The sequence below is a fragment of the Typopeltis vanoorti genome, chromosome 15 (genome assembly GCF_054136105.1).
Source record: "Typopeltis vanoorti isolate ZY-2024b chromosome 15, IOZ_Tvanoo_1.0, whole genome shotgun sequence".
Taxonomy (NCBI): domain Eukaryota; kingdom Metazoa; phylum Arthropoda; class Arachnida; order Uropygi; family Thelyphonidae; genus Typopeltis; species Typopeltis vanoorti.
Window position 1 is genome coordinate 11,666,357 of NC_143563.1, and position 12,584 is coordinate 11,678,940.

A 12,584-nucleotide genomic window follows, 5' to 3' on the forward strand; every position below is an offset into this window, starting at 1 on the left:
CGTGGGGATGCTGCAACTTTCGAAATATATATACACACTGTAAGTACAGTATATACATGTGTGGATAAAATATCAAAATTATGGTAAAAATTAAAAAAAAATTAAACATGAAAAAATATTGTTTGTTATCGATAAAATTATACAGTTTAGTATAATTCAAAATTACTTAAAAATAAAATCCATTCTTCTTGTTTTGTTTCGAGCGAAAAGGTCAATAACTTTTTCCTTGATGTTTGTGTGACTGTTGAAGAATTTTTTCTTCGTTGAAATCATCGCAAGTGCATTTGACCTATCCTGATTCATAGTGATCCTCAGAAATGTTTTTATTCTCTTTAATGTTGAAAAACAGCGTTCAGGCTCTGATGTAGTCATAGGAATTGTCAAGAGAATTTTTATCAATACAGTAATTTCACTAAGAACACAATCTAAATTATTTTCTGTTATAAATTTTTAAAAAGTCAATTAATTTACAATAATCATGCATGTCAGGTCTTCTGTAGAATACTCGAAGTTCAGTTTCAAGTTTTTCTTTGTTGATCATGGGATATGCTTCAGTGGTCAATTTTATTTCTTCTGTAGGCAATTTATTCTTAAAATTAGCTAATTTATCCTTGTTAAATAAGTAAATAAAAAATAAATAAAATAAGTAAGACGGAGTAAACACAATAAGCACTACGAACACTCTACTAGTGGCGCAAACTGCATATAAACAACAGTGGAACTGCGCGAAGGACAGTGCCGCATTACGCTAATAGCTCGCATTTCACTTTGACGTGTGCGCGCGTAGCAATATGACACTATGGTAAACACAGTGCTGCTAGCGTCTTTCGCCCTCTTAAGTGCTACAAGATGGATTTTTATTATTTTTTTATACAAAATAAGAGAATTATATAGGATTGTTGATGATAAAATTAAATATTACAAGGAAATATAAATAAATTAATAAATATCTTTATATATCGAGAAAAATTGGGGGTGCTGCAGTTCCGCCCCTGACTATCTCTGCTGTATTTGCAAATGCACTTTAAGTACCAACTGGAAAGTGATCCGCTAGAGGTTGCGCAGAACTGGTGCTTGGATTTTGTTTCCACTTAAAGTTCTCCCGAATACATAACATGATCTACGACCTTTGAATTCTCTCGTGGGACATTAATATATTGTTCGAGACCATGACAAATAAATGTAAGTAATCTTGAGAGGAGCCGCTATGTCTCAGTAAGTCAATATTCATACCCTTAATTATGAGAACACTGTCCTTTCTGATCTCCTGTAGGCTACACTCGAGTTCTTGTTTAAAACTGTGTAGCAACGCGATCTATATAGAGAAATTTATGATGTTCTAAATATAAGTTGACAGTTTCATCCGTTTTCATTTTTATGTTAGTAATGTTATTAACAGATATGGAGTTTCGAATAAAGATAATTACACCTTCTGATTTGTTATAATTTCTACATTGATAATAATTATTAAATCCGCTTAAATGGCAGAAATCAACTTCTTCGTTTTCAACCCAGATTTCTGTTAATATCAGGACATCTAGCCGATAGTTTAAATTGTCTAAAAGTAATTCCATGTGTTCTAATTTATCTCGACTACTTCTTATATTCATATGTAAAATATTCAAAGTACTTACAGAGTCTGAGGATAAAAAGTTTCTTAAGTAAGTCTACTGAATCATGATATACTGTACATTTATGAAAAGTGACATCACAGTTGTTATTCTCATCTGCCACTGTCGTTCGTGAGTCAGTTATTACTATCGCTGATTTCTCGGGAGTTTACACAAGTCTTCTTCACATTCGATCCGCCATATTTTTGATGTATCGTCTCTTCTCATGAAGATTTTGCCCTGTTTGACCAGAGATATTTGTAGTGGACTTCTTTACGTACATAATTTAAAACCAGCAGCGCCCGTCCATAACAAGAGAAATGGCTCAGATCTGACAAAGGGTGTATATATGTTTGCCTTATAGCAACAACGATGTAGACTATGCGTCACAAGAAGAATACAGGCAAACCTCGCTTAATGATAGCTGGCGATCGCTTTATCAAGATTTCGGCGGACTTTGAAGCTTCGTTCCATATCTGGATCAGCATCTTTCAGAACAAACTTTCTTCAGCATACTCAATGTGATTGAAAACTAGATCAAGTTCTTTTGCATTTGACTTCTTAGTCGTAACATTCCCTTCTTGTTCGCACTCCTTATCTTCTTCTTCATATGAACGTTCTTCTAGTTGAAGATCAACTAGAAGAAGACTGTTCTGAATAGGAATCGAGCAAATTCTGAATGGGAAAACTCGCTTAACTGTTCTGAATGGGAATCGAGCAAGTTTCTCATATCTTTATTATCCAGTTCGTTAAATCCAAGTTCTTTTCCAAATGTGATGATTTCTTCAAAATATTAGATCTTGAATTCCGCTCACGATAAACTAACATAGGCTTGAGTTTAAAGTCGCCTTCTGCATTGCCTCCTAATAAAAGCGTAAGACGATCTTTAAATACTTTGTATCTTGATTGAGATGCTTCAGTTTTAGCTAGGAAAGTTTTGTTGGCATAAGCTTCCTACAGAGACCATTAGTTTCAAAACATAATGAAAATAAAAATCGCTGAAAGTGATAAAACGGGAGGAAGTTACATGGAAGTAAAAAAGGATTCCAAAATTGAAAAATAAGCAAGAAAGAATATAACTAAGCAGAGGAAAAAATAATGGAAATATGCAGCGATTTTTATGGGGACCTATAATCAGACAGGGAAACAGATACCGATCGTCTATGAAATTTACATGAGGAAGATACAGAACCATCAATAGTAACAGAAGAATTATGCAAAGTCCACAAGCCAGCAAAGAATAATAAAAATCCCCCGAAAAGATGGGATATTAGCAGAACACGTAAAATCAAGAAGAGTTCACGCTTTCGTAAGGTGATACTAGAATGTTAATTTTTCTTTTTATTCCCGAAACTATTCCACTGCAGTGGGATAAATCATTGATTATCTTATTACATACAAAAGGGCAGCAGAGAAGATTATTTCAATGTTTTCCTATGGAAGTGAGGCATGGGCAACTACTAAAAATATTAGGAAATGTATCCAGGATAGCATGCAAATAGAGATGGGCTGGAAAATACTAGACGAAATGTGGACAAAATTAAGGATATTCCGTGGATATCAGAAGGAAAGATCTCCAAAGATGACCTACAAAAGTTTGGCATGAGATCGTGGACATTGCTAAAAAAAAGAAGTAGAAAGTTAAGGGGGGAGCCTAATATTTAGTAGTGGATGGAAAGAAGCTTAATAAGAATGTTTGTTATCGTGGCGTAATATAAAATAGTCAATCAACAATCAGTACTTTGTCCCACATGCCTACGGATGACATCGTGACAAAAACACCAAAGCAAACCTGTTCACACTCGAAAAAGAATTTTTTTTTATTTTCATTTTTAAAGACCTCTGTACTTCGCTTTGAACAAATCTACATTAATTGTTGTAGTCTATAAGAAATCCTAAAAGTTTTCAGTAGATTTTTCTCTTGAAATATTTTCTAAATATGAATTCCAACTGGCATCACAATAAATAGCATCGACTGTTCCAGCAACTTCTGTCAGCAATTTCCAATACAAATTAAGTCGCCACCATCAATATATCAAACCAGCGAAAAACACTTCAAGGAGTTATGTACATTATCTACTCGCTTTGAAGATGCGGATCCATTAAAAATTTGGGATCTAAATTTCTAAATAAATATTTGTATATAGTGCACGAAACAAACTATATTGTCAATAATTTCTAAATTAAACTTTAGGTAAATTCAATAAACAACAAACACTTAGAAAACTGTGTATATTTTTCAGTATAAATTATACTAAAAAATAAAGCTATCTTCAGTCTAACAATACAAGGGGAAGCCTGTAGATCGCATAATGGCTGTCGTAATCCCCCCCCCCCCTACAGAATCACGATATTAGATTTAAAAATAACGTTACTCCATTATTAAAAACATGATCCTATATCCAATCCAAGCTGAGAGTTAGCCAGTTAGATATGGCGTACAGCCTGGTGCATTATTGCGAATACTGAAAATAAATAAACCAAATAAAAATAAAAAAAAAGAAGAAAGAAATTAAGATGCTGAAAGAGCAATCAATGACGTCATCACTTGATAAACTCAACGCGCGTGATCTGGCCAAGATCACTGAACCAATCTCCACTTTAAACGGGGTTATCTTTCGAAACGGTTCTCATTGGATAGCAAGCAGGAACAATTTAATAAGCAGACGTTCGCTATTTTTAAAGGCGTTATCAAAACAAACAAAAAAAAAACATGTTGCAAACTTGAACTTACGCTCTTTGCTTGGTACAGAAACATACCGACTAAAATTCCCCCCCCCCCCCCACACACACACTCAAGAAGGTGCCAAAACACTTTGCTTCTGAAATGATTTCTGGAAGAAATTCTTCCATATCATAAATATAACAAATCATGACTGGAACTTGCAAGTGGATATTCTAGAGCCACACATCTGGCGCATGACCCTCTCACATTACTTAGTTTTGAATTAATTTCAGTTTTCTGAGACTGCGCCTCAGCTGCAGTTTACTGTGACGAGAAGGGTTAAAAATACATCTGCGTGGAGTGGTGATTTTTATAGCAGTTTCATTTGAGCAGTTGGAATCTGGGCAAAGGTGTTTTCTTAAGATCTGCCACCTTCGTCTACCCGCTACTAACAGTATGAAGAAAGAGTTGCTTTTTTAAAACCCTTCTTGAAGCTCATCTCAGTAACTAAAAAGGAATCTGCTCACTACATCTGCTTAGGAATACACACACAGACATCTGGAAGGAATGGTTGAAGCTCCCCCCCCCCCCCAATCAAATTCAGGGGCGTAAACGGTTATTGAATAGTAAATTTCGATTTTTTATTAATATTTCAAAATTGCCTAAATATTAAAATTTTAATAAAAATATTATACATAAAATATAATTATTTTTATGTATATAAAATATTTGCATTTGGAAAAACGAAAGTTATTTATTTATTTATTTTCGAAAGATGAAACTCACTTCAGAGGTGATCAACTACTAAAGATAATTTTCAGTTTGCTGATTTTTATTAAGAAATTCTTGTTTTTCTTCTTACAAGATAAATCAAGAATATTTAATTTAAAATGATGTGTAAATGATAAATTGAATGCTACATTTTTAGTCAATATTTTTTCTTATTTTATTTTGGACTGCCTTGAGTGCAGATATTCATTCAAAAATATTTTAAAACCATATCTTACAGTCTATGTCAAAAGTAACAAAGTACAGATAAAAAAAAAGAAAGAAAGAAAGAAAGAAAAGAAAAATATGTACAAATTGCAACTGCGTTTCCACGACTTCAACAAAACAACCGGTATTTTTTTCATCAACAATTAACACAACATGCAAAAATGAAATTTGCAAAACAATAACCATTAATTTAAGAGATTCACACTTTTTATCTTACAATAACCAAATTCAATATCATAAACGATACATCAAAAACTTGACCTAGACCTAGAATAATTATTGTATAAAATTCGGTGTTACAAATTAATGTTATCCGATTAGCCTTATATCTTTAAGAAATTTTGCCATCTCTTTAAGAAAATACAATATTTACCTTTTTAAAAATATATATAAAAGTAAAAAAAAAATCGACGCATATAATTTGTATGCACCAATGACAGACTTACTGGTCTACACTCGAAGCATCTGGCAATTAATAGAATGTGGAACATTTTTACATTCGTGCTTTGGTACAAGAGTTGATATATGAACAACTTAGAAGATTTATGAGCTGCTTTAGAAACAGTACAAAAACCATCCAAATGAATGCGCATATATGAAGACACTGTTCGTAGTACGGTATATCACAACTGAATTACACCGATATCATTCTTCCACGTTCTACAATAGCCTTGTTCGTACCACCAGTGCATCAAATCCCTGGGGATGGTGGAGTAGCCTTCGTGTAGTTTCCGGCAAACATCGCACACCCACCAGAAGCTGGTGTCCACGGCAACATATTTTTTCTTCCATTTAAAGTAAGTTCTATACTTCTCTTCGTCCTTGTCCAATTCCAGAAGGTACTCTGCCAAAGTCCGTGGATTTTTGAAGTCCAGTGCGTTGATATACGAGTTAGCAGGCAACAAGGTGGAATAGTCGGCACCTCCAAACACAATGGGTACCATGTCGGTCCGCAGGGTGTTGTATAGTTTCTCCGTCACATAGTCTTTGCACATGTTGTTCTCAAAAGAGAGGTAGAATTTGTATTTTTTTGCCAGCCTCCTGTAACACTGCATCCTATCTTGGTTAAAACAAAACGGATGACCGCACTTGCCGTACACGTGAACGGGAACGAACTTCTTGAGCTCCTCAACGAAGTCCTCTCGCTTGCCAGGCGTGTGGCAGTTGCTCACTAACCACGTGACCAGTTTCCGTTGATGTTTTCCAATATTTGGCGAGGCATTCCGGGCATCGGAGTCTGTCCGTGGTTGGACGGTTCCATAAAGAGCCACAATGTCCGAATCATGTCGATACGTAACGGTCCAGTTGATTCTGCCGGCCAAAGCGGAGAGCACTGTAGACTGCGTAAACGGTGGCGATTCTTTGTTGAACAACACCCACCGCTGGTGAGGCAGCGTCACATTCGGCAAGTCATCGAGTTTTACGTCTCGCCAGTGTAAGACGATGGCGTCACTACGGTTCAGATCGTTCCGATCGCTCGTTATTTCACAGTTAATCAAGGGACACATGCGGGTCACCCGATCCAGAGGGATCCAGTTTTTCTCGCCAAAAAACTCTGTCCACAGCAAGACAACCCTGGGTCGCTGCACAACAGTGGGGTTTTCAGTCACGAACAACGAGGTCAAGCGACGTAGTTTTGAAGATTCGCTCAGGCGCTTCTTGACTGCGTGCAAAGTGAAGTCCAAAAACTCACGGAAAGCTGAAGGCGACGCCAAATTCTCCCAGCCCACGTACAGGACGGATAGAGTGAGGAATCCAAAAGAGAGCAGAACGGCGAGGCCCACTTTGAACTGCTTCATCACGACACGTAAGGCGAGGAGGCAAATGACGGTTTCCCGGTGTGTCGCAGACCCCCCATGAAGCAACAGATAAGGAAACCCGATCAAGGCAGTGATAGCACCGATCCTTTACTGTTTGACTCGCGAAGATAACCCTCGGATTACACTCGCAAAAGCGCTGACGATCTTGATACCCGCACGTCTTTTAAGAGTACGGAAGCATCTGTTGGTCTTCGGGTCTTCCATGGCACAACACATCAGAGCATTTCTGTCGGCCGCCAACGAAACAGCTTCTGCGTGTCCAGGACGCTTTAGAGTTTAGAAACGTTAGCGCATGCACTACAAGGAGCGGAAGCCTGAGGGTATAGGAGAGTTGGCCGACTTGTTTTTATCAATGAAGGCCAGCGTCAGTGGCTCCACCTTGTGGAAGATATTTAAACGCTTAGCGGCGCGTTTGGAGTTAGAACACATGGAAGTATTAGATGAAATCAGAACATTTAATCACTGTCTACATTTTTGAATTCGTTCCATCGTATTTTGGAGAGAATGCCTGAAATTAAAAAAAAGAAGAAAAAATATAACTTGAATATATTTTTCAAGTTATATACGTTTATATAACTTGAAAAAAAATGCAGATAACAGTATACTCAAACAAGACTTATAAAGATAATCTGAACAATTATACTAAGGAATCTAATTAGCGATCGCTGTTCAAGATATACTTCTAGCGACGTGTCATTTCCTCTCACTTCCTAAGATGAGTATTAGTCCAGATGTAATGATCTCTCACACTCTTGAGTGACAGAATGAAGTCACTCTGTTACTGCACAAAAAGAAAGAAAGAAAAACAGGAAATAGTGCTAAAATTAGTCATTTTCATAAATTCCCATATTCTTAGAAGCCTAATATATATATATACTTATATTTAATCAAAGGAAATGATTTTCACAATTGTTCCTTCTTCTTCTAGCTTTACAATTCTTTAGTTTTTAGCTTGCAAAACAATTTTTAGCCATTCTTTTCTTTTCTGTGCAATATTCTTCCAATTCTTAACTTTTAGAGTTGTAAGATCTTTTCGTACATCGTCAATCCACCTTTTTTCTTGGTCTTCCTTTGTCCTAATGGTTTCCATTCAAATATTTTTTTAACTGCTCTTACTTTTTTCATTCTTTCTATACGCCCCAACTACGCTATTCTTTATGACTTTATATATCTTACTATATCTTCGCCATTAGTTAGTTTTTCAAGTTCATCATTGAACTTGATCATTTGTTCTAATTCTATATATACCATTTTCTTCTTTTATTGGTCCGTATATCTTCCTTAGTATTTTCCTTTCAAAGATTCTCAATCTATCTATATCTTTTTGTGTTGATGGCCACGTTTCGCATCCATATGTTGTTACAGGTCTTATAATTGTTTTATAGATTTTTAATTTAAAATTACGATTAAGAATCTTATTATTCACCTATATTATATCTTGTAATGTTTTTATTTATTGTCTTTCCACATTGCATATATTTTAGTCTTCGGTTCGTTAATCCAACTTCTTTAGCGTTTCTATTAAGTTCGTCAAATTTCTCTTCTAAATCTTTTCTCCTGCGACTTATTATTGCTATATCGTCTACATATGCACATATTTTTATTCAGTTATTATTAATAAATCCTCTCATATTTAACTTTCTTATTATTGCTTCAAGTAGTGCCATTCTTTCCTAATACAGTTATGAATCAATAAATTGCATTTCAAAAGTAAAGTCGTGCTATATCTGTAATAGGCTTTTAAAAAGTATACTACGAAATATTTCTGTATAAAAACTTAATAAACAACGACTAAAATGAATGAACCCACGTTAAATTGACATGCAGGGAAAAGCCGGTAGACATTTCTGTATTGTCGCTAAAATGATATGTTTAAATATCACACAATATGAATATTATTACTGAAATATTAAAATTATTATAATATAAATAACGAAACAAAATCGTTAAAAGACATCCCGAAGCTTTTCCCTTTCCAAAACAAACATAAAAACTACATGACATACGTTTATTTGCTCAATTGGAAGTTGAGGACAACCACAGCTGGAGGGGAGATTGCGTAAGAGCAAACTACCGCCATCTGGTGAGCTTTCCGTACTGAACACTGCACCCTATTTTCTGTAGAGACGAACTCTACACGAGACGAACTCGAAGTGATGAATTAAGATAGACACTCATTATACCGCTCCTCCTGGTGGGGTACAGTTTAAACAATGTGAAATACATCGTGCAGTATATTTCAAGCTAATAAGGTATCAACTTATAGAAGTAAGTCCTGGTATTACCAGGAGACGAAGACAATAAGTAGAAGAAAGGAAATAACATATCCATTGCTACGTATCTCTTCTACTTTTCTTGATCATCATCATCATACTGTATAATGCATTTTACAAATGCAACCTAACTCATCTTTATTGCGTCACGTTGTTTACATATCAGTGATGCCGTCTTGTGTCAACAAGTGGCAACTTCAGTGTTCGTTACTTAATGAATTGCTAACAGCTGAGCACATCTAATAGTTCGAGGTTGGTGGGGTATCACTTGCAATTTTAAAATTTAATCAATAATAAATTATTTCCTCTAGGATAACAGAGATTATATGCGATTATTACAGTAGATGTTAATATTAACAGTACACATTCCTAAGCTAGCTTTAAGAACAGTTCAGAATCTTAAGAACTATAGATGGAGTGTGGATATTAAATTGAGAAATCAGTCTGAAAACCACAAAACCAGGCTTCCATCAACCAATGCCCCAAAACAAACAGGTAAGTATAAATTCCAACAGAACTTCAGCAGTGTAACTGCCTAAGAGACAGTCCAAGTTCTAGTAAAGAGATGTCTTTCTCCCTCCCCTAACATATAAAGACTCGATGTGCATTACTTCGAAAGATTCTACAATCTTTCAAATCATCCGAGAGCTTTGAGTAACTCATTGGTAACGTTCCGCATTCTTATTGACTGCGAAGAAATGATTCGTTATCGGTCTAAGAAATGTCTAAACGAATTTAGAGAAATCCAAATTCCAAAGAAATCTCAGCAATTATCGTGGCATCTTTCTACTGTCTTTTGCTAGGAAGATCTTGCTCATATTATTGCTAGTCAGCTGTTTTGTCATACAAAAATCTTCCAGAATCTCGGTGTGGTTTCAAGAACTCCAAGAGAAATGTCGTGAACAAAAATCGTCTCCTTTTCATGGTTTTTATCGAGCTAACTAGAGCCTTTGGTTCGATTAAGTTCTCTGGAAAATTCAACCAAAGATTAGTGGTCCACCAAAATTCATTTCGCTTTTAAAATTCTACCGGACAAAATATTAGAAAGAACGACTAACAACGGGAGATCAGTCATTTCTGGACTCGTTAGCAAGTCACATTTGGAACATAGCAATTCGTTTGACCTTAGAAAGAATTTTGGGATAAGCCACATCGAGAAATACAGTATCCCTTAGATCTTATGCTCAAACTTTTCAGTAGGTCCCAGCAATGGTTACTAAAATTTGTGGGAAGTTCAGTCAGAGAATTAATTCATTTCACCACATTAAGTAGATTTTTCCTTTTAATATTGTTTTCAGATCAGTGAAGAAAACTTGGGTTTTTCTATTATTTTTGTACAAGTCTATTATACGCCGACTAGTTCGCACTATGGGCCAATGGCTTCTTGAAGGTGGAAAGTAAACAAGAATTACAAATTAAAGCGTATCTGCAATAAATTCCACCATCAAGAAGCCACTGGTTTATCGTTTGTGAAAGTAGCGTGTAGGATCCAACTGTATAAACTCTAACAGCTATTTAGTCCAGTTTATGATTTAATGATCCTAGTCATAAAATCCATTAACAAAAATTAGTTACATATTTTTAAATAGCATTTCACATATGTGAAAAACACTAAATATAATAACTATCCATTATTATTTATTCATTAAATCTTGTTGCGACTTAAAAAATATCAAGGGAAAAACTTACAAGACAGTAAAAGAAAATATAAAAACTGTAAATGAAAGATTAATGGTATTAGCATTACTTCTAGACCTCTTTCGTGTCGGAAAACTCAATATGATTAATTAAGCAAATCTCATTCACCATTTTGTACCATCTCATTTTATTTTGGTGGCAGGTCACTTAAGCAGAATAGGAGAGATTAAGGAAAAAAATCCAGAGAAATCTAAGTCAATTGATGCAGCTAGAAGTGCCTCAGAAGACCAAAATATAAGATCTGATAACGTTGAAATCCTGACTGATAACAGATTAATTTGAAGGAAAATTGTACATAGGAAGTTAGCAATGATGTAAACTTTTCATTAGAACTATCATAATATCTTGCACACACACCCTAAGGCAGGGGTGGCCAACCTTTTACGTTCCATGCGCCAATTTTTTCACGTACGAGTTCCAGATGCGTCATACAACCCTTGTATCCTTAAAAACTACCTATAAAATATGTTAATATAGATATATTTAATATAGCCATGATATATTGATTTAATCTAAAAACAAGATAAACGTTACTTACATTAATGAGACTTTTGATTCTGTTTTGATTTCTCCAAGCTTTTAATGTTTGGAGTTAAATTAGTTACTGAGAGCAGCAGAGAAATCTTCAAAATTGAAAAATTCTCTGACTAAAAATGTTTGTTCACATCAGTACGTCGTTCCGAAACGACAGATATAACTCTGGGCCAATTTTCTTAATTCCGGAAAATGCTCACAGAGTTATGATCGCCACAAATTAAACATGTCGGTAGCATTTGGAACTGAGGGAAGCTTATCAAATTTCATATTTAATAATGAATTTATTTTCAAGTCAAAAAGTTCCATTTGTATGTTACTAGGCAACTTCATGATTTTTTGTTCACTAAGCGAAAATGGGTTTACAAATGCAAGCATGCAGTTCTCTTCTTGAGCAAAATCATGAAAACGAGTTTCAACTGACTCTTGCAATAACCTCATTTTTTCAATACATTTTGTAAAATTGCTATTATTTTTAGCACATTCACTCTGCTCTTTTAAGTGCGGAAATTGTCTCAAATCCTCATTTTCTAACTGAGAAGTAAACAATTTTAATTTCATCTTGAACGCATTGATCATTTATTAAGCTAGGAAACAATTTGTTCTTCCCCTGTAGTTTCAAATTTAAACCATTCAGATGGCTGCTAACATCTACGAAAAATGCTAAATTAAACAGAAAATTGTTAACACATAAAAGAGCTTTTATGTGTTAACATAAAAGCTCATTTATGTGTTAACAGTTTTCTCAGGCAGCTCATTTATGTTTTTATGTGTTAACAATATCCTCAGGCAGCTCGTTTTTCTCTTCTAGAAAATTATGAACAGTATGGCGTTTGCACACCACGGCGCTTGGCCGCACGAAGGAAAACTTGGTTTCGAGTCTAGTCGGTGACTAGAGGAAATTTTTCTAAGCCTTTTTTTTTTCGACCGGTTCCCGAGTTAGTCTATCTCTGGCACAGGCAAGCGGGTTTTTTCTAAACTCAAGAAA

The 12,584-nt window shown here is 35.1% G+C and overlaps 1 protein-coding gene across 1 annotated transcript; it reads right to left on the minus strand.

Annotated features, from left to right (window-relative positions):
- Positions 1–5,123: 5,123 nt before the first annotated feature.
- On the minus strand, positions 5,124–7,579 carry LOC150098384 (lewis-type alpha-(1,3)-fucosyltransferase-like). The gene has a single exon (XM_090405076.1). The coding sequence runs from the start codon at positions 7,068–7,070 to the stop codon at positions 5,895–5,897; it is 1,176 nt and encodes a 391-aa protein (XP_090261202.1). The 5' UTR covers positions 7,071–7,579; the 3' UTR covers positions 5,124–5,894.
- Between the last annotated feature and the right edge of the window lie 5,005 nt (positions 7,580–12,584).